Raw genomic sequence first — 22,426 nt, forward strand, 5'->3', positions numbered from 1 at the left:
CATTCCCCAGTTCCACTGGGCCACTGCACTTTTGCACACAATTTTCTCAATACTGTGCAAAATTGCAGAATAAAAATAATTATATAGAAACAGCAATCTAATCAACCATTTCTTTCTGCCTTGATGGTTTGGAGACAGGAGGCATCTTGCTTTTATTTACATTGAGTGTGTCAATATAATTTGTGTAGCACTTGAGTCTAAGGAATGTTAGCATGTTATGTGCTGAGTTTAATTGATCTGTTATCTGCTGCCAGAGTCAACATGGGGAACCTCGACAATGTTCACAGCAGGGTGTGACTGTGACCTCCCACACTAGGAACTCTTTCTCATGTTGTTTTCAGAGCCTTGTACTTCAGCTTTACATTGGGCCCTTGCACTTCGCAACCACAGCTAAGTACTGGGTCTAGATAGCAAAATGTGTTTGCTGGACTCCAAAGCACTGTGCATAAATCCCAGCACAAAGTGCAGCAGGACTGTCCTTCAGTCTGTTGATGTTCAGGCTGACTTTGGTTTGACTTTTAAAAACTGCCAGCAATTAATGGTCCCTTCAGAAAGTGAAAATTAGCTTCTCAGGTGGAAACTAAGCTCAGGCATTAGAAGTAGAAATATTTTTGGTTTTCCCTAGGAATTCTAGTGTTGGTCAAATCCACAGGCTTCATTCTGATGCAATCCTTTAAGAAGTGTTTCACTTGGATTTGATACTTGTCAAACAGCTCTTCTAAGTAGTTGCAAGCCCCGAAGCAACAAAAAGAGTGTATAGCTGCTGTCAACGCTTAAAGTTGAACTTCCAGAAGGAAAATCAGAGCACTGCTGGCCATCAAGGCAAGACTGGAAGTGGCAGCCCTGAACTCCCATCAGTCTTTTACCAGCTGCTGTGGGGTTGAGAAACGATCTCACAGTCCAGCAAGATTTGGATGGTTTACAGCAGCCGTAGGTAAAAGCTGCAGCCTGTGGCAGCTTTACTGCTTTTTAGCTGGTGGGGATCTCAGAAGAAATCTTTTTAATAGACTTGAGTAGGTATAATTAAGATAATTCCTTAGGTATATTTATCATTGAGATAATACTAATGAGATGAGCTTATTTACTTTCGACAAGTTGGAACCCAGTATGAATGGACATTACCTTGTAAAGGTAACGATGCCTGAGCAGGCACTGCAGGCCTGTCCTTGCAGTCTTGGGGAGAGGCAGTAAGGTCCCCACTGATGGTAGTTGTGCAGGCTTACAAATGCGCAAGAATTAGCTCTGTAACTGAACTTTTTGAAGACAAGAGCAGGCTTATTTTATTCAGTTTTTGTTGTGAAATAAGGGTTGAAGCACGGAGCTATGGGATAAATTCTCACCGCTCACCAGTCACATGGTGCTGGTACCTCACGAGCTTCTCCTGCACATCCTTTCTGTGCTCAGCCCGAGCTGCCGTGTACCTGTCTGGTTTGGGATAGCCAGGAACATCCCCACTGTGCAGGTGCAGTGTACGTTCTCTTCCGACTTCATACTGCCTGTTCTGGTGTGTTGTGGTGCAATGGTTGGGTGTGCAACCATCTGCACTTGGCACAAAGGAGGAAATAAGTCCCAGAATTTTTATTAGGAGGAGTTATAAAGTTTTGCAATGACAAAATGTGCTCACCATGTTCTAATTTTCCAGTGGAAAGGAAGGGAAACAGTTTAAATTGCTTGCTATTTAATAATACTAGTGTTTTGTGTGGTGCTAAGGTTCTGTCATGCTAATCACTGCACAAAGTAGTTCTCAACAGGGTAAAACATGAGAAAATGGGGAAATACAAAGAATATCTGGAACCATGATGTGTAACTCTGAGCAGTCACAATTCCTGTGACAGTCTTCCTTCATAACCTCCAAAAGCTTGTTTCTATTCTGAAACATGACAAACACTTAATTAATAACAGGTTTGGACACAGTTAAGGGTTGATGCAATTTACAGATACAAAGAACATTGGCAATGTATTTCTATTTGTTTGTTGCCTTCGGAAATACCAGTCAGAAAGTAAAGGTTAAAGGTAGACCATGACTGTGTTTTGTCTCAGAATGTAGTAATACGAATTTTTCTGGCAACTCAGGTGTTGACAGATGAATCCTTTGATCATTGGTGGAGGTGGGACAGACTGGGCAGCAGTCTGCTGCAAACATGGTCATCCTGGGGCAAGTCTTGTGATAGCTCGGGGGCTTTAGCCTGTGAGGTTTTGCAGAATGGGCTGTGTGCCTCTCCCAACAACCATGCAGCCTGTCCTGCAGTAGTTCTGCATGCATTTGTGTCAAGTGTCTGGCAAGGAGGCAGAAATTATAATGGGTTCCCCTTTTGTAGCTGTACCTCCTGACTGAAAGGTAGTAAGAACAGTTTTGCACCTCCTCAAGTAAGCACTACAGAGCTGTCGATACAGCAATTCGATGTCCAGAAACACCATGGTCTCTGGGGTTTTAGTGCTTGTGAGCATCCAGCACACTGATTTCAGAACCCAGGGTTTAAACCCGAGGTTTAAATGTTGGCCAGAGCAGGTCTATGTGAGAACCGGGTTTGCCTTGGCAGCTGGCACAGCAGGAGACATGGCCAAGGGAATCACTACTGGAGGAACCCAGGCAGGGAAGGCCTCTATACTGCCAGGCCCACAGCCTCCTGCAAAGGGAATGCAGTGTGGGCTGTGACTAGGGCAGGGAGACACTGCAGCTGGGCTGGGGGCTGCCAGGCAGTTCTGGGTGGGGAAGGGGCAGGGGAGGAATTGCTCCAGTCCCCAAGGCTTTCCTCAGGAGGGTGAGCACTGGTTTCTGATCCCTAACACCGAAGCCAACCTGGCCTGGACACCTGCCCGAGGCCCACGGCCGTGCAGCGCCCAGCGTTGTTTACCAGCCGAGAGGCAGCCCGCCTCTCCCCTCGGGGGCACGTCGAGGAGGGGAAATAAAGAGGGCCCCGCTCCCAGAAACCGACCTTCACCCCGTCACATGCATGGCCCCCCTCCTACAAACCCAGCGCTCATCCTCGCAGCCTTGGCCTGCGCCAGCCCCGGGGCCGGGCTACCGACCAACCCCGGCCGCCGCGAGGCCCCAACCGGGGCCGGGAGGAGCAGGACAGGCCGCGGCGAAGGGGGAGCGCTGCGGGGTGGAGCCGCCCGCCCCAACCCCGCGGGGAAAGGGGTTGGAAGGGGTGGCGGAAGGCGGGGAGGAGGCCGGCACTGCGCTGCCGTGGGGCAGGCGCTGGCTTCGGGCAGCGGGGGCGGCTCCCGCCGAGCCGCGTCCCTGATAAAGCGGCGGCAGTGAGGCGGGGGTGGTGGCGGGCGGCCATGGCGTGGGGTTGTACGCTGTGCCTGGCGCTGGCGGGTGGCGCCCTCCTGGCCCTCCTGGTGCAGCTGTTCCGCTGGCTGCGGGCCGACGGCGACCTCACGCTGCTGTGGGCCGAGTGGCGGGGGAAGAAGCCAGGTAAAGCCGCCTGCCAGCAGCCGCCGAGCGCCGGGAGGGTGCCGGGGGTCCGGGACGGGGAGCGGTTGTCGCCGGGGGCGCGTCTGGGCCGCTCCGATGGGTGTGGCGGCGTGTGGGGAGGAGAGAGGGATCCGCGGGGACGGGGCTGGAGTTCCCTCAGCGCGGTGGAACCAACCCTCGGCGAACGGCCCGGAGGGCTCTTCTGGCGGTCAATAAAAATAACCCAAGCAGCATAATTTCCCTGCCCTTGTCCAACAAGGTGCGGGGCGCCCCAAGCAGCTGTCTGAAAGCATCTTTGCAGCAGCGGTGAGCTCCAGCAGATCCGTGATGAGGGCTTGTTTGGCCCAAGCCCGGTTGTTTTGGAGTGTTTCTGGGCACGTGTCTGGTAGCTGAGGCTGCCTGGTGAGCGCTGGGTATGGGGAGTGTGTGGAAGGAAGGAGGGTCTGTGAGCAAGGAGGATGATGCTTGGTGCCTGCGGCCAGGATGAGTCGCTTTGTAGTCTGCTTGGTGTCTATTTCACTTTGTTCTTCAGGTCTTCTAGCAGGTCTCAGTTTCGCAGTAGTGCTGAAAGTGTTTACAGCTTGGTAAACATGAATATTAGGCTTCTTATCAAACGGGTTTCCTCTTCCGGGAATTGTGCCCTGAACGGCGTCAGGGAGCAGCACCGTGTGATTGCTGCCTGTGGCTTTTACACTGCTTTCCTGAAGGCTTTTACACCGCTTTCCTGAAGGCTTTACACTGCTTTTGGAACCTGTGGGAACGAAAGTTCAATACAATGCCTTCAGACACGGATTTTCAACTCTTGCTTTCTAATCTGACTATAATTCAACCTACTTCTGGGCAAAGATCTTTAAAAACCAGAGCTTAACAGAGGCTTTTGATCAGAAAAGCCACACATTTCTGAATGTCCCCCTCGGCTTCACCAGCAGCCGTGATTTGGGGTGGCTGTGAAGTGTGCTGGGTGCGAGCGGTTGAGGTGAAAGTGGGGAGCTGTCAGTCAGCTTCCTGCATCTGACTGGTTGGAGGAAGAAGCTGGTTTGAAAGAAGACGGGATGCTGTAAACTGCCCCCTGTGGGAAATGAAACTGGATTTTGGGTAGAAGTGGGGAGATAGGATCACATTGAATGAAGGCGGAGCAGAAATGTCTGGCTGGGGGGAATGGTGGGGTAAGGGGTTTGGGATGGAGACTTTAATTCCATATGGGATGGTGGCATGGGTGAAGGTCTTGTTTGGAAGGGCTTGAGAGAAGAGCAGGACAAACTTGTTGAGATGTCTCTTCTTTTGGTAGAAGCTCGCTGCAAAAGCGCTAGTCTGTGTAAAGGAGAAGAGACTAGAAAAGCAAGCACAAGTAAAAGAGCTCTTAGAAATTTGCATCTGTTGGAGCAATCATCTGTAACTCTTTGGGTACACTGCCCAAAATTTTTGTAGGAAGTCTATCAAGTAGTTCCTTTACTATATGAAAACTATGAAGACGCTTCATATGTAGACTTTGCAGTTATGGAGAGACTCAGGACAGGTAAAAAGCATAAATCTTCACTAATACAAACAGAATTGAAGCTTTGTCCTGAGGGATCTATGGGTAATGCACGTGAAGTTGTAGGACCAAGTAGACATAGTGTTATATGAATATAGCCTTCAGTTGTATGGGAAGCCTGGCAACCTTTTCATTAGTCTCTCAAAGTTCCAATATAAAGAGCAATGTAGTAATTTTCTCATGTAGTTGTTTCAACAAGTCATGTAAGAAGAATCAGGCAGAATTTTTTCAACATAAACTCATTTGCTCTGCAAAGAGATAAGCTGTGTTTTGCCCCCCTCCACCCTGCCAGTCTCAGTGCTTGTAGTTAACTGAGATATGTAGCTGAAACAGTTCCATTTATGGGGCATTTTGCTGATAGCTCAGCAATATCCATGTGGGATGGTGGTACCCCAGTGCTTGTCCTAGGAAAAAGAGAAGGGATGGATGCTAGAGAAAATGTTTCTTTAAATACCTTCTCCCTTTCCCCCCTCCCTGTATTGTGCTCATAATGTTGACTGCCTAGGTAAGTAACGTTTGAATCCCATGGAAAAAACACCTTGATTTTGATTTAGAGTTGTTATTAGAGCAGCTACTTTTGCAGCCATTATATTGTTAGTGCTTCTTCAACAGTAGTATAGAGATCAATTTTTTTTTTGAGATAGAAACATGTACCAAAACCAATCTCATATATTTCTTTCTTGTGTGCTATAAACTATAATTATGAAGAAAGACCTTAATATAGTTAAGACTGATTCCATTTCAGACTTCACTTCTGGGTTTTGTCACTGGCAGGACCTGGATTGCTTCCCATCTTCTAAATATTTGTGTGGTTGGGAGACAAGGGAGACAAGGGTTACTGGGTGCTGGATGACTTCCCTTACGTGTTGTGTTTGGCTAGCTGAACAGCAGTTGTTCTGAATGATGTTTTTCATGGGCAGTGTAATATTCTTAAGCTAAGGAGGATCCTTTTAGGTATGAAAGCCTACTTGAGAGTAGCTGGGAATAATGCTGTGATTCCTTAGGGCTGTGGGGAGGATGTTCTGTTTTAAACCTCCCTGACACAAATGAAATGACATGGCAACCTGGTGCTGTAAAAAAACCTAAATAGAAAAAACCTAAATAGAAAAACCTAAATAGAGCTAGAGAAGCACTTCTTAGTAGCTCTGCAAGGGATCCCTGTTTAACCTCTGATTTGTTATGCCTTGTAACGCAGTAGTTAATGCTTAGTAATAGCATAGTCTGCTTTTAGTTTTTAATTTGTCATGGTTAATTTTTAAACTTATTTCCAGTAGCAACAGGACATTTATTCTAGAGCAAGCCAGTGGTTTGGTACTTGTTCTGCAATGGCATTTGAGCTAGGTTTTCCATTATGTTAAGTCCCAGTAGCTCAGTGCTTGGTAACTATCAGCACTGGGGAATCAGTGGGAAACTTATCCTTATCTCCCTTAATTATTCTGTCCACAGAACTAGACCCTGAATAACTGCAGCTAAGCTACCCAGGACAGGTTGGGAACAGGGAAACTAAGTGGTAGTAGGAAACAGGTTTGTTTTCAGTAGCAAGAGGAGATGAGTGTGATAGGCAGGGTTGAAGGTTTGTCCCTGTGTTGTTTTGTTCACGTAGTGTTTGTTTGTCTGGGGTTTCTGCCAAAAGAAGAGTAATAGGAGCAATGAACCCCTATGCTTCTCATGGTTGATTCAATGAATTGGTATTGTATTGCAGGAAAACTACAGGAAAATAGTGTGAATAAGTGTTCTAGACAGCAGCCATTTGGTATAGTGATAAATACTCATTCCTACAGCTTCAGCAGCACCTCTTTCCATCTCCCAAGTTCATAACCTTCTCTCCTCTGGAAACTGACCCTTGTCTGTTACTGGTGTCTGAAGAGCAAACAAATAACCCCCAAACAACCAAAGATTGGTTTTAGGAGGGATTTTTCCTTGACTAAAGTACAGTCAGCCTAAAAAAAAGACAAATAATACTGCCAGTGCCACAAACTCAAGTTGAACTCTGACAATCAGTCTTGAGAGCTCTCTGCTTTTGTCAGAAGGGTTGAAGGTTTTGGTACCAACCTCTTCATGGGATTTAAGTCTTTAAAATGACAGGCTAGGTGGAGAATGGACTGAGAGCAGCCCTGAGAAGAAGGACTATGGGGTGCTGATCGATGACAAGCTCAACATGAGCCATCCATGTGCACTAGCAGCTCATGGGGGGCTGGAACTATGTGAACTCTGAGGTTCCCTCCAACCCAAAGCAGTCTATGATTCTATAAGACTCTAGAAGTTTGAAAATGTGGTGTAGAGAGAACCAGGAGCTGCTGACTGGAGTAAGCCAGAGGTAAAGGAAGTCCCAGGCACTGGCTGCTGTGGAAAAAAAAAGCACTTTTGCTAAATTAACTGAGTGGGCAGGTTTCAGAGAGCAGAAAAATGCTGGATTTGCCTTTTTCAGAATAGAACTGGCTTTAAGCCTCAGGAACTGCATTTGGCTCTGCTGTTTTGAGTTATGCTGTGAAATCCTTCTTGCTTGGCTAGACATTGTTAGAATACTCCTCCGGAGAAACTTGAGAAATAGAAGGAAGAGCTCCTGTCAGCAGTGCTCTGAGTTGGATTTTCATGAGGACAGATACTCACCAAGACAAATCCCAAAGAGCACATACAAGTGTCAGGCAACGATACATTCTGGAGAGTGCTCAGATACTCATGAACGTTCATCTTCATGTCATGTTCTAGAATTAAAGGGATGGCTTTCATCCTTTTCAGCCTTTGTTGGTTTTGGTTGTGTGTCTGGAAAGCTGAGCCTTTTCCCAATACCCAGGTGTATCATGGAGTCAGGGTAGTTGCAGACAAGGAGGAACAGGCACATAAGCAGAGGAGTGAAAGGAGTAAGATGCTATTATTTTTACTATAGGCTAAAAAAGCATGCCTGGGCAGGAACTATGAGTCCATGGGAAATTTTACACGTGAGCATACGCCTTGGGAACTCTCAGTATTGTACTCTGGCCAATGCAGGAATTAACCTGCATCAGATACAGACCAAAGTGGAGGAACGCTTCTTTGGTTTGTTATGATTAGCTGTCTTTGTTCAGTGAATATTCTTCTGTCAGCAGTTACTTAGGAACATTTTTGAGGTAGAACGTGATTGGGAAAGGTTTGGTTGGGCTTTTGTTTGGATTTGCAATACAGTAACGGTTTCCTCTCATTTCCAAGAATCCTCTTCTCCCTTTTCCTCTGAAACTCATTTTGATGAGGTTAGTGGAAATGCTGTGTGTGGATGGCTTGCAGAAATGCAATCAAATTTCTTCCATCAGGTAGATAATCAGTGTTTATTCAGATTAGCTGTGGAACAAAGTTCAAGTGGCAACAGGGCAGCTGTGAGCAATTTCACAACTGCACATGACCAAAAAAATAAAGAAGTTAGGATTTTGTAATAGCTCCCAAAATGAGCATATTTCTTAAAAACCAGGACCAGCTCATAGTCCTTCAGTGACTTAAATGTACATCTTGGCAATGCACAAACTGCTGTCTTGATTCTTTTGACAGAAAATGAACTGCGTGGCAAGGTTGTGTGGGTGACCGGAGCTTCAAGTGGAATCGGAGAAGAGTTGGCTTACCAGCTGTCAAAGATAGGAGCCTTACTTGCCATCTCAGCCAGAAGAGAGGATGAGCTGGAAAGAGTGAAGAAGAAGTGCCTGCGTAAGTACAAAGTACTGCTTCATGTCAGAAGTTCCACTGTTGCTGCGATGGAGCTTCCACAGAAACACTGACCACATATCCAGGAATAAATTTCATGATGGAACTAAACTTTACCCACAGCTTTACTGTACATTTGAAGCCTTAGTGCAGACCTGCATTATCAGTTCCTTTATAAGCCAATGTTACTTAAAAATCTTATTATCAATAGTGGCCTTGTAGGGTACTGTTCCAGTAGTCTTTCATTTGCATATGGAGTCAATAATCTGGGTTCATTCCATCTGTTTCTCTTCTTCCTTTCCATTTTCTGGCTTGATGCTGATAAATAGAGGTTTTGAACATGATTAATGCCATGCCTCTTCCAGACTATTTCATAGAATCATTAACATTGGAAAAAGGCCTCCAAAATCATCCAGTTCAATCGTCCCCCTACCACCTCTATTGCTTACTAAACCATGTCCCTGAGTACCTCATCCAGCCTTTCCTTGAACACCCTGGGGGATGGTGACTCCACCACCTCCCCAGGCAACTCGTTCCAATGTCCAACCGCTCTTTCTAAGAAGAAATTTATCCTGATTTCTAACCTGAACCTCCCCTGGCACAACCTGCAGCCATTCCCTCTTGTCCTGTGGCTAGTTATCTGTGAGAAGAGGCTGACCCCCAGCTCACCACAACCTCCCTTCAGGTAGTTGTAGAGAGCAATAAAGTCTCCCCTGAGCCTCCTCTTCTCCAGGCTGAACAGCCCAGTTCCCTCACCCGCTCCTCATCAGACTCCTATTTCAGACCAGCTTCATTGCCCTTCTCTGGACACACTCCAGGGCTCAATGTCCTTCTTGTAGTGAGGGACCACAACTTTGTCCTCTGTGGCTCAGTATGCACTATCTATACAGAGCAGATTATTGCACTGACAGTTTGTTTCCTAGTAATGATTATGGAATGGCCACAGTGCTGGTGAAATAAGGAGATGTTTGTTTTGGGTGAGCACCTCAACAGCAACTAGAAATGTAGTTGCAGCAGGTGTGTCTGAAAATCTGTCCAGGAGCTTTAAAAAATGCACAGCTCTGCATTTCTATTTTCTGGTGCTTTATAAAAGCAGTCATTGAAGTAGATAGTTTCAAAAAGCAGGAGGAGGACAGTGTGATTAAGTAGTAATATGGTGAAATTCCAGTGCTATATGATGCAATGTTCAGCAGTCAGGAAAAGTGTACAGGTGCATTTGCGTCCGTGGCCATGTGTAGTCATTGCAAAACAGATAACATTGGATAGGCTGACAGGAGCCATAATCCTGGATATCCAGTTTTGGGCAACGCTTGTATGAGAGTGCAGTGCTCTGAGGAATACTCACAAACAAGATTTCAACTGAGCCAAGAGTACAGATTTATCTAAGATGGTTTCTGCCTCTGCCAAGTCGGAGTGACTCTGTGACTGTCTCAGCTGTGCTATAGACTAGTTTTAAAGTCTTAGGTAACCATGTTCTTTGCAAATACACACTGCTGAACTTTAAGTGCAGGTCAGATTAGTAGGATGTAAACTCTTCAGTAACATAGTTACTCCATATTTTCTATAGCCATCCTTTAAGTAGTAGAAGAGTGATTGAGCCCACTTCCCCTCTTATCCTTCTCATGGCTATGTAAACCCAGCTTTCCACCCCTTTCCTTGATTATCAGGTGCCACCTATCTCCAGTTTGTCAGTATTTGTCTTGAACTCCAAAACTGGACTCCAGATGGTCTGGGAGTGCTGTATAAAGGCACTTGAAAATTGCATCCTTCAGTCCACTCTTGCTAGTGCAGCCCATTAGCATGTGTAATTGCCAAAACTAGTTGCTGATGTGGGTTCAACTTGCTGTTGTCCTTCCATCAGGGCCTCAGGTCTTGTTTGGAGAGCTGGTAGGTAACTATTTGGATGTTGGCCTGCAGTACTGCCTAGTATTATTCTGACCCAGGTGTGAAATTTGGCATTTGACTTTGTTGAGCTTAACGAGGTTTGTCAAACCATTCTTACAGCTTGTTAAGATGCCTCTGAATGGCAGTCCTACCCTCCAGGATAGCAACTGCTTCTTTGGACTTGATGTTAACTGAGAGTTTGCAGAAAACCTGTATTTTGTCCCATGGTCTGAGTCATTCATGATGATAGTAAAAGATACTGATCATGGAGGGATGCCACTTACAACTGGCCACCAGTTAGACTTTGAATGGTTGGTTACTACTCTTTGGGCCTGGTGAGCCAGCCTGTTTTTCACTTTCATTGCAATCCACTTGTCTATAGGCCTCATATTCCCCAGTCAAGCTTCAGGGATGCTATGGAAGACTGCATGGAGAGCTACATAGTCAAGGTAAATGGTGCTCTCCCCTTGTCCAGAGAGCCAGTCATCTCATCTCAAAAAGCATCCCTGGTCAGGCAGTATGTCCATGTTGACTCTATGCTGGCTTTCTCCAGTCATCTCCTTGTTTTTCATATCCTTGGAAATTGCTTTCAGGAGGAATTGCTGCATCATTTTCCCAAGGACTGAGGTTAGGCTTTGTGACAGTTGTTTCTCTCAGGTCACTGGGAATATCCTCCACTTACCAACTACCTTCCAAAGTTGAGTGACAGTGCTCAGCTCATGTAAATCTTGGATGAATGTAATGCCCTGCTTGTATGCTCAGTTTGTCCCTAACTTATTTTCCCTCTGACATTGGTAGTATTTCTTTCCCCCAGAGCCTAGCCTCAGGAGTGTGAGACCTGAGAGATCACCTTCCCAGTGAAGACTAAGGCAAAGAAAGCAATGAGTACCTCATGTTTTTCCATGCTCTTTGTCACTTCCTCACCATTCCTGTTCAGCAGTGAGCTCACTCTGTCTTCTGTCTTCCTTTGGTTGCTACTCTACCTATGAAGCCCTTGTTGCCTTTCACATCCCTCACCAGTTTCAACTCCATCTGAGCTTTGTTCTTGCCAGTCCCAGCCCTGCATGCTTGAGCAGTGGGTCCACATGCTTCCTGGGTGGCTTGTCCCTGCTTCCACCTGCATGTTTTCTTTTTGCAGTTGGGTTCAAGAATGTTCTGTAAGGTTTGAGTAGTATGGGGTGGATTAAGATTGGGCTGCAACACGTGACATCAACTCAAATTTGGCTGAATTACACAGCATAAAAAAAGCTAATAGGCTTTAACATGCCAGCTGTAGATGCTGTACACAGCAGCAGCTTAACTAGATAATTTGCATATTAATCTCAGAAACAAGCACATATATCTTGTTCAAAATGTAGAGGCAACACCAAGTGATACACATTTATGTGTTCTACACCATTGAAAAGCTGAAGGAGAAAGAGAGGAAGGGGGGAAATACCATAAAAGCAATGGCAATACCTGTGGAGTCATGCGTGTACCAACTCAATGCTTCATTACACCTCTGCAGGAGGGAGAGAAAACAACTTATATAACTTACACAGTTCCTGCCAGCAGCTTCTGGGTTTCCCCCAACCACTCTGCAACATGATTGAAGTTCACCAGTAGTTTTGGAGGCTGGTGTCTCTCAAAAGGTGTTGAAGGAAGTTAAAAAAAAAGAAAAAGTATGTGAGGAGGGATATTTCTTGGTTTGTCAAAGCTCAAATATGATTTAAATATGGAAAGGCCAAAGGAATGACAGACAATGGCTAGATTTACATAGTAATTGAGGTTGGAATGGACCTCAGGAGGTTGTTGTTCAGCCTCTGCTAAAAGCTCATGTTCATTATAAAGGTAGAAATCCAAGATAGAGGAGAAAACACTGAAGAGCTGCATAATAAAGGTTCTGTGCTGAGTAACAGAGTTAGGATAAACTGTTGTGTTATGCTAAACCATTGAAAGGAGTTGTTCTGAAAACGTCTGGGGACAGAGATGGGTGCTTGATGCCACAACAAAATATTATTCTAAGCATTACTTTATGCAGATGTCTTGCAAAAACAAGTTGGTTGGGTGATTGTAACCATGTCTTAGTTAAAAAGTAACTGGAACTTAATGAACCTGCAAAAGGGAAGAGGCAGCCCGTAATTGCCTGGTAGGAAAAAGTCACAAGAACACAAGAACTAGGCTTCAGGTTTGACATTTCCTGAAGTCAGGAGCTTCTTACATGGTGTAAAAGAGCACTTCCTTTCTTATCACAGCCTTTATCTGTGTCTCTTCCTCTTTCCTTTCCCCTGTGTAGCTTGCTTGGCTGGGTTGACTGTGGGGTCTTGTTATTCCACGACAGAAACACTCCGTGTCCCAGCAGGCTTCAACTCTGCAAATCCATTGGATTTGTGTGTCTGAGAGGGTGGTTTAGACTACATGGATTTTAGCACCATGTTTCTGGAAGAAATGGAGGGGAAAATTCACGTGGAGGGGTTGGAGGGAGCAGTCAATGGCAATACTGGTATCTTTAAATGAGACAGTTGGGTTTATTTTAACCAGTACCCTAAATACTAATGACCTTTGAGCAGAGGCAGCTTATGGATTTAAGTAACCTCCATACTTGTACATCGTTGTAAAGGCAAAGTTCAACCATACCTGTTTACACAAGAAGAAATAATTAAAAAACTCAGAGCCTTATGCCCTCTAAAGAGGGGGTCTGGTTAAAGGGGAGCAGGTACACTTAGCTGTGGCTGGCAATCAATTTAGAAGCCAAGTTAGCACTATCAAACTAATGTAAATAAAGTACAAAAATCATGCTGTATGTAGTTTAAAAAAATCTGAAAGGATTAACATTGAAGACTTTATTTTTGTGTCATCTGCCCCAAAACCCCAGGGGAACAGATCACAGCTCAAGAAATACTTGCTATGGAAAAGGTCAGTTGTTCTGAAGAGGCAGTGGTAGAAACGCTCCACATGAAGGCTTGGACTTGATGACAGATGACTTTTATTTCAGGGGATGGATATATTGAAAGCTTGTCAGTTAGACAAAAACCTTTTTCATGTCCTCCTCCAGTAATCAAGCTTCTCTAGACTTTGCCTCATAGCAGTTGATGTATGTATGTTGTGTTTTGGGTCTAAACTACACTCGTCCTGTTGTCAGGAAGAAACATGCTTGACCAACACAAGCAAAGTGTCAGGGCTGCCAGTATGTTGTGCCTCTGAATGCCTCAGTGAAGAACTTCTGTATCAAATAATCCTGTGCCATGTTACTCCCAACTATTGCAATAGTTGCAGCTGAGTTCTTAGATCAAGCCAAGCGTTTCACAAGCAGAACCACCATGCTGAGAGATGAGAGAGTTGGTAGAAGCAGCTTAAAAATGGATTCTATGTGAAGCTCAAAATGAAAACAGAGAGTGCCTTCTATATCCAACAATGTTATGGTTTCTTGGTGGCTTCTGAGTGAAAATGTGGTGCTTAAAAGCACATTGCATTTCTCACAATTGTTATGTCAGCAATCTCACTGGTTCCTGTTCACTTTATGGTTGCTTGTAGAGATTAGCAACTTGAGTGACAAAGACATCCTCGTTCTGCGTCTTGACTTGACTGACAGAAGCTCTCATGAAGCTGCAACCAACAGTGTTCTTAAGCACTTTGGCAAGGTAAGGTGCACTTCTGGTAAGGTTAAACTTCTTTTTCTTCTCTATCTACTATCCCTGCATTATGATCCTGTTTTACTTTTATATTATTGTATGGTAAATTCACCAGCATCTGCATTTTTCCTAAGTTTCATTATTAAACTTGCCCAAAAGTACATGAATTTTCATCCCTTCTGTTGCTTGCTTCTGGGTTTCATCAGGCTTTACAGAGATGTAGCAATGAACAAATAATCACTAGCCATTGCCAAGAACTAAAGATTGACATGCTTGATGTCATTGAATTTCTGGACCATCTGGATCAATCCTCAGCCATATATTTAGAGGCTTAAAAGTGTGTATGAAAGTCAGAACCTTTATTCCTGTAACTTGGCTTCAGAGCCATATGGGACAAAACAGTACCCCAGTTTTTTTCCTTGCTCTGTGCATAGTTTTCCTGGTTGATAGTTCAGAGTTAAGACAGCAGCAGTCAGATCTAACCAATACTGACTGCACCATGCAGAACTTCATGACCTTTCATGGTGCAGAACTTCAAGCTAGACCTTTCACCCAGTGATATTTTGATTTCACAGTGAAATTTCTGGTACAAATGTGGTTCTTCTGTTCTTTAGTTGGTTTCTGGTTTTGCACAAAACACATTTTCAGAGCTCACCTTGCAGGGCCTGAGCTTTAAAGTGGTATCTGCTACACTGCAGTAGGGCTAAGAAATGTTTGGTGGAAAACCACTTTCCAGCTGCCAGCATTCCTGTGCTTGGCATTAACCCTGTTTGGCATCAAGCACTGTGTTCCTGTTTTGCTGACTCAGCTCAAAGTTAACCAGCCCTCCATTCAAAGGGGAAGTTGAGTGGGGGAGAGCTGCTGGAACTCCTTCAGCAGCTGATACACCAGTGTGTGTGCTATCTGAATATATCTTTGTCTCTTCCCTGAGATTGATGTTTTGGTCAACAATGGTGGACGTTCCCAGCGCTCTCTGTTTGTGGATACAAACCTGGATGTCTACACTGCCATAATAGAGCTCAACTACCTTGGTACAATCTCCTTAACAAAACATGTCCTGAATCACATGATCCAGAGGAAAAGAGGGAAGATCGTTACCGTGAGCAGCGTGATGGGTATCATGGGAGCTCCTCTTGCCTCTGGGTACTGTGCCAGCAAGCATGCTTTGCAGGTGAGCTACATTTCTGGGATGTGATCAACTCTTGTTGTGTAATAGACCAGCATCAGTTGGTGCTGTAGCAGAGGACTTTGTTCTGTGCAGAAAACACAAGTCCTGCCTCAGGTTGCACATGGCATGTGTCCCTTTCTCAGGTTTGGAAAGGCCTTTAAAATCAACTTGCTCTGAGATGTGAAGTATCTCAGCTCCCAGTGTAGACTGGTTTTCCTGACTGAAACCCAAATGCCATCTTAGTTGCTCCTAACCACTACAACCCAGCTAAATTCCAGTGTGAAACACAAGAGCTCAGCCCCTGGCCTCAAGATGAAAGAATACCTTAATCAGAGGATTTTTCCCTTGCATATAGAAAACCTGTTGTTCTCATCTTAACTCCACTGGGGAGGAACAGTCACTGGTGAGAGTTTTAGGGCTAGAGGAAACCTTTAGGACAGGAAAGGGGGAACAGTGAGTGGTAAAGCAGACAACTCAGAGAAATGATCTAGCTGGGAACACCTGAATGAATCTTCCTGTGAAGAACTGGCAGCTCACAGTGTCTTGAGTGTTAGGCAGAAGGTAACTTCCCATCTTTCAGTAGTGCTTGGCAAGAGCTTTTGAAAGTAGCCTCACTTGTGTAGAAAAATGTGAAAGAACTGCTCAGAATAGTATCCCAGGGAAAAAACAAAACCTGGATCACTGAGGAATCACGTGTTTAGATTAGGAAATAGTTCTTCCCTGAAAGGGTTATCGGGCACTGGAACAGGCTGCCCAGGGAGGGGGTTGGGTCACCGACTCTGGATGCATTTAAAAGATGGGTAGATGAGGTGCTCAGGGATATGGTTTGGTAGAGGACAGGTACAGTTGGACTCAATGATCTCAAAGGTCTTTTCCAACCCAGTGACTCTGTGATTCTGTTTAACTGTAGATTTATTTGGTTGTGTTTGCCTTTCGCGCTGTTTGACTTCCTGCTGGTGTACCTTTTGATCTCAGTAAAATAAACTTCAGCTGCGCTTACTGACGGTTTGAAAAGCTGGCACCTCCTTACTGCCTGTTGGATTAAAGCACATGAACAGAGCAAATAATAACTTAAGCTCTGGGATCAATACCTTGTTGACAGTTTGACTAACGACCACAAAAATGTGACAGCGGCTGACACGGCAAAGCCAGTAGGCACTTGAAAGACTGAAGGGGTAGAAGACAGTGACAAGCCTCTGCTAATACATCTTTTGCCTTTAGTGATGAGGACTGATCTGCTGCTCTTCACTGAGTGGCACCAGATTGGTCACCAAAGGCCAGCTCTTGGTTTAAGGCTAGTAGGTTTAAAGGAGAGGAGTGCAGTGAGCAGCAGTGTGATCTCCCTTTAGGTGCCTTCCAGTGCTGTCTCAGTTGAACTCTTTTGGGTGTGGTGTAGTTGGCCTGAGCATGGATAATTAATTGCAGAGCACAAGGAATTCATATGTTGCTTTAAAAACTCTCAGGACTCTGGACCCTGTGTGAAGATTGAGGTGGAAGATACTTTAAAGAGAGTTTACAAAAATTGCTGGATTAATTAAAACACGTGATTTACAATGAAGATTTTGAAAAGACTGAGAGACTCTTCTCAGTTGAGATGGGGGCATGAAACCCCAAAAAACTAGCAAAGCTTTGTTGAAATATCAGATGTCACCAGCAGTTCAGGTCAAGGAGGTCTGTAGGAGGGCAGTGCTCTGCTGCTGGCCCAGTAGCCTGTCTGGGACGATGAGCCCCAGGAAATGGCTGGAGAGAGGGTAGGGGAAGATTAGGATGAAGCATTAAATGCTGCTTTTCCTGTTGTGTTTTTCCAGCGTGTATCAACCCTTATCCTAACACTGTCTTGAAATGAAGACTGAAGAATTGTGTCCAGAGAAGGGCTACAAAGCTCCTCAAGGGTTTAGAAGACAAGTCCTATGAGGAGCAGCTGAGGTAGCAGGGATTGTTTAGTCTGAGACTGAGGAGAGACCTCATCACTCTAACAACCTAAAAGGTGGTTGTAGTGAGGTGGGGTTGGTCTCTTCTCCCTGGTAGCTAGTGACAGGAGAATGGGAAACAGCCTGAAGTTGCATCAGGGGAAGTTTAGGTTGGCTGTTAGGAAAAATTTCTTTACCAAAAGGGTTGTCAGAGATTGGAACAGGCTGCCCAGGGAGGAGGTTGAGTCACCATCCCTGGATGTGTTTAAAAGAAGAGTAGATGTTGTACTTGGTGACATGGTCTAGAGTTGGACCTCGTAGGGCTGGATAGATGGTTGGACTTGATGATCTCGAATGTCGTTTCCAACTGAAACCATTCTCTGATTCTATTGTGTTTTGGCTAACAAGTTATTAAATATGGTGCCTATCTGGCATGAATTAATTTCTTAGGGGTTTTGTGGGGTTTTTTGTTTGTTTGGGGTTTGTTTTGGTTTGTTTGTTTTTAATTCGTGCCATGGAGTCTACCACACCTTAATGCTGCAATCTTAAATCATGCCTTTTGGAAAGGTCCATCCTTTTGGGTTTTGTTTTGTTTAGTTTAGTTTAAGGGTTTTTATTAATTGGGATTTATTTTTTAATTTCTTCCAAATGGCAGTTGGAGGAGGGAGGAAGGGAGGCAGGAATGCTGCTAAGAATTAAAATTTGTTCTTTGAAACAATCATGCTTTGATTCATGCCAATTGGAATTCTTCATGACAACGTTCCACTGGTGAAATTGCCCTTTATTTCAGTCCTGGGAGTGCTGTAAGAGCACGAGTCAAGTCCACGGGAGTCCTCACCTCCCTGGTGCAGTTTCTTGCAGGTCCTTCTAATATGAAGCACGTGGGCATTGTCTTTACAGAACGTAACTGCAAAGCCTGCACACGACCTGTGAGCTGAATGCTCACCAGCAATTGGGAAATTAGAGCTTGGCTGTAGGTGTGCCTGGGTGTGCAGCTCCCTGCCCAGCTTCAGTGGAGTTCCCCAGCTGAGTCCTACTGTGTCATCCAGCAGCGCTCCTGCCCGTTTTAGCCCCGTGTTGCAATCAGTTAAGAGCTGTGGGTCAGCCAGCCCTCCTCCTGCTCTGCAGGGAGGACAAATTGTACCTTTTTACTACAGTGGGAGAGGTTTATCAGCCTGTGCTCACTCTCTGCCTCTGTTGTGACACAAAAGGATGTGTTGGAATAAACAGAGGGAACTGTTGTTAACCAGGTCAGCGACATGACACGCTGTGGTGTTTGCTAAATCACAGCTCTGCACTGCTTGGCCAGCAGCTCTGGTGGGACACACCTTCCTGAACTGACAGTGTTCCCACTAATAGCTGCTGTCCAAATGGGAATTGCCACAGAGACCAGGAAAACTTGTAACCTGTTATCTTCAAGAAGATAACATGCCTCTCCAGCATGGAATTAGCATGGAACTGTCAGTAAACCCTGGCAACGTGCAAATGTGGTGAAGGCAGATGACATTGCAGTCTTTCCTTTCAGGGCTTCTTTAATTCCCTTCGGACTGAGCTGACTGACTACCCTGAGATCAGCATTATCAACATATGCCCGGGCCCTGTACAGTCCAAGATTATACAGAACGTCTTTACGGAGAATCTTGCCAAGGTAAGAACTCAGTTCTGGACAAGGGGAAACGGACTAAAGCTACAGGAGGGAAGGTTTAAATTAGATACTAGGGGGAAGTTTTTTACAGAGAGAGTGGTGAGGGGCTGGAACAGGCTGCTCAGAGAGGTGGTGGGTGCCCCATCCCTGGAGGTGTTCAAGCCCAGGTTGGATGGGGCCCTGGGCAACCTTGTGTAGCTCCAGGCCTGGAGGTTGGTGGCCCTGCCTGTAGCAGGGGGGTTGAAGCTTTATGATCCTTGGGGTCTCTTTCAACCCAGACCAGTCTATGATTCTGCAGTAAGAGATGGAACTCGTGCTGCAGGACCAGCCATCCTTTCATGGGTTTCTTTTCTTTTCCTCCCCATAGTAAAAGCCAACCTCATCTTGCTTTGACCAAGGGCTTGTAATTCCTTGTGTATCAAGTCTGTATCAAAAGAAAATGTTTGGGAATTGTTACCCTTTTTCTCTTCCAACCCTGCTGCACTTCCAGGGAGAGGCCTGGGTTGCTGCCTGCAGTTCTGTGTGCAGGGTGTTAATCCTTTCCGCACAGGTAGCTTTTCGTTCCAGTCACGACATTCCCTGTTGGGCTGCTGCAGCTGCTGGCAAAGCCACTGAGTCAGCTGATGGGAGGTGTGCATTCTTCTCCTGTTCGTGGGCGTTGGAGGAGAAAAAGCAAAACCTTCCAGCTGCACAATTGCTGTTGAAAACAGCTCCCCAAGCAAGTAACTTGCAAAAATTGGTACTGCAATACACCAGAATATCCTAAATTCAAGCCATCTGAAGCTCGGGATAACCCACCAGTGCAGAAGGGAGGTGGGGGAGGAAATTCCATTTATTAAACCAAGTTCTGGAAGGCTTTTTGGCTTGCAAAGCTTCGTTCTTGTGTGGCAGCAAAGATGTACTTTGTGAGCAATCTGGAAAGCTTGCAAAACAAATTCCTCAGGTTTCAGCAATGCAAGAGACTTAGGAGGAAGACCAGATCTAGACCAGAACTGCTTTTGCTCTGGGAAATAGAAGAGCAGGTTGATCGAGCTGTTATTGCTGGAGTGAAATGCATATGAATCCCCAGGGCTGTAGTTTGTGATACACGTGCACAGGGTTTGAAGGCAGACAGCCCTGGCACTGGCATCTCTTGTTTGAGGTGACTGCCCCAGAGCAGAGCTGGCAGGAATATTCAAGTTAATGGGGACCGTGGCCTCATCTGCTAACGGGGTTAGTGAGCAACTCATGGCACAGAATGGGGGGGGCAGCTGGGGACAGGAAAGTTCCCATTTCTCAGAGCCCGCAGCTGTGGGATGGGTGACCTGTGCCAGTAGATTTATTCATGGTTAAGTGGAAGCCATACTGATGCAGGGCAGAGGTTGAGATACATCTTTAACCTTTGACCCATTAATCGAGGCATTAATTAAAAAGGTGTTTGATTTAAGCACGTGTCCTAAAGGAGGGTGGTTCCCACACTGAAGGCTGAAGGATTAGCAGAGCGAGGGCTGGGGAACCCAGCCCCAGTCTCCACTGCACTGGTGGGTTATGCTGCTCGGGGAGGAGAACATCAGCTGCACAGAGCATGGCCCTTTTCTCCCTCTGTTGTTCACAAACAGAAATCCAGTTCTCACCCTTCCTTGCTCTCCCCTCCAGTCCCTAGAGAACAGCGGTGATCAGTCCCACAAGATGCCAACCGACCGCTGTGTCCGGCTCACCCTGGTGAGCACGGCCAACGACCTGAAGGAGGCTTGGATCAGCGACCACCCCTACCTGGCTGTCTGCTACCTCTGGCAGTACGCGCCGACTTGGGCTTGGTGGCTGATGAACAGGATGGGCAAGAGGCGGATACAGAACTTTAAGAGTGGAGTGGTAAGGGTATTCCTCTCACTTCTGCTTGCTCGCTGTTTTTCCCACTTTGCTGACAGACTCTTTAGCCCTGGGAATGTGTGGATTGTGTTTTGGATCCATTTCTCTTATTTCCCCCCCCCACTTCCCTAGCAGCAGAGGCCAGGCCTGGCTCTGTAGCTGCATGCCTGGTAGTCTGCAATTCCTGCAGCGTGGCCACATCACAGAGCAGTGAAGTCACTGCCTGGGGTGGTGCCAGAGGTCTTGCTCCCATCCTCAGCCCATGGGCTGCGAGTTCCGATCTTGCTCTTAATGCAGAGCTGAGCTAGAAGTCACGAGCACAAATTATTCAGTGGAACTTGGAGTTAAGACTCCTGAAAATCTTCCCCTGGGTTGTGTGTAGTTCTAATACCAGGCACATAATCTGAACCCCTCCCCGAGGTCAGGGCTCTGGGCTCACATTTACATCCCAGACGTGCAGCACCGTGTTCTCATAATACTGCTGGGCAGATGGTATTTTTCTTCCTGAGCTTTTGGTGAACTTGGTGCAACCCCCTCTCCCAACCCCCCCACCCCCCCAAAACACATCAAAGGAAACATGAAAATAAGTGTGGCACGTGCAGCCTCCTCCTTCCCCACTAACTGCCCACTGCCACAAGCTGTTTCAAGCAAAATGAGTGTGGGCGAAGGACTTAAATCAGAGAGGGGGGAAATACTGATTTAATGTGCTCTCACTCCAGGATGCTGATGCCTCTTACTCAAGAAAGAAGAAGTAAGGATAACGGTGCACAAACCCCGGCTGTTCTCCTGACAGAGCTGAAACACTTGGTTCATATCCTGCGAGCTCAAACTCTTTTTTTAATCTTGTCCCTTTGCCATCACGTAACTGGGCAGAGCTATCGAGCTGTGTAACACCTGGCTGAATAAAAACCTCTTTCTGAACAGACCTGTTTTGTGTCCACCTCCCAGGGACTGAATTATTAAGCTGACAAGAGTTGAACCAGGAGAGCTCAGGCAGTGTATTTTGGTGGCAAATAGGCAATGGGCAGGTGCTCTGAGAACAAAATGTGTATTTAGGGCCAAGCCCCCAACCTGGCACACGTGGAAGTGCCGAATTGTCTCTCCAGTTCTGATGCTGCACAGCCACAGCCCTGGGGAATAAAACATTTACCATCCCACAGACACCCATGTCAACCCTTAGCTCAAAGTACCTCTGTCAGTCCAGGCTTGGTGGCCTTGCTGTTGGTAAAGGTCTCAGTTGGGTTTGGGTTTACCTTGGGTCATGCACGAGCCAGGGAACAGAAACTCTACTTCTATCATTGAGTGGCAGCAAAAGAAACCCCACCCATTCACAAGTCCTGAAGTGCCCAAAGTGATGTTTTTAGTGTGACACTGAGCAAAGATGGAACCTGCTCTCTAGGTAAGGGAAAGGCTGAAGTGATGGTGTCTCAGATCTGACACTGCCCTGGCGGGGGCTGTTCCACTCGCTAACATGCCAGTTCCCGTGCTGCAGTTTGTGAAATGCACTGAAGAGGCAGCAGTTGGGCTGCAACTCCTCATCCCAGACACCAGCAGTGGATGTTCACACGATGCTTTAGCTTCCACCCAGAGCGGAGGGGGCAGTATCAGGCAGAGGGGGAAGCTCACTCTCAATTCACAGACAGGTTTCTCTGCCTTTTCTCTGCCCAGTATAAGTCTTTGTGCTCGAGAAGGTCACTGCTCCTGCTAGAGCTAAAGCCAGCTGTGCTGGGCAC

The 22,426-nt window shown here is 46.0% G+C and overlaps 1 protein-coding gene across 1 annotated transcript; it reads left to right on the forward strand.

The window, feature by feature from the left end:
• Window positions 1-3,273: 3,273 nt before the first annotated feature.
• DHRS7 (dehydrogenase/reductase 7) lies at window positions 3,274-21,618 on the forward strand. Its single transcript, XM_084270431.1, has 7 exons — window positions 3,274-3,424; window positions 8,478-8,630; window positions 14,025-14,131; window positions 15,054-15,293; window positions 18,726-18,848; window positions 20,481-20,696; window positions 21,413-21,618. Exons 1-7 carry the CDS (start codon window positions 3,289-3,291, stop codon window positions 21,446-21,448), a joined length of 1,011 nt encoding a protein of 336 aa, XP_084126557.1. The 5' UTR covers window positions 3,274-3,288; the 3' UTR covers window positions 21,449-21,618.
• The last annotated feature ends 808 nt before the right edge of the window (window positions 21,619-22,426 follow it).

The sequence above is a fragment of the Gallinula chloropus genome, assembly GCF_964237585.1.
Source record: "Gallinula chloropus genome assembly, chromosome: 14".
Lineage (NCBI taxonomy): Eukaryota > Metazoa > Chordata > Aves > Gruiformes > Rallidae > Gallinula > Gallinula chloropus.

Bases quoted from the DNA above. Each gene is read 5' to 3' on its own strand.
- DHRS7 (XM_084270431.1), top strand. From the start codon at position 3,289: ATGGCGTGGGGTTGTACGCTGTGCCTGGCGCTGGCGGGTGGCGCCCTC. The intron at 14,132-15,053 runs GTAAGGTGCACT...CTCTTCCCTGAG, and splicing joins TTCTTAAGCACTTTGGCAAG to ATTGATGTTTTGGTCAACAA. The intron at 18,849-20,480 runs GTAAGAACTCAG...TCTCCCCTCCAG, and splicing joins TTACGGAGAATCTTGCCAAG to TCCCTAGAGAACAGCGGTGA.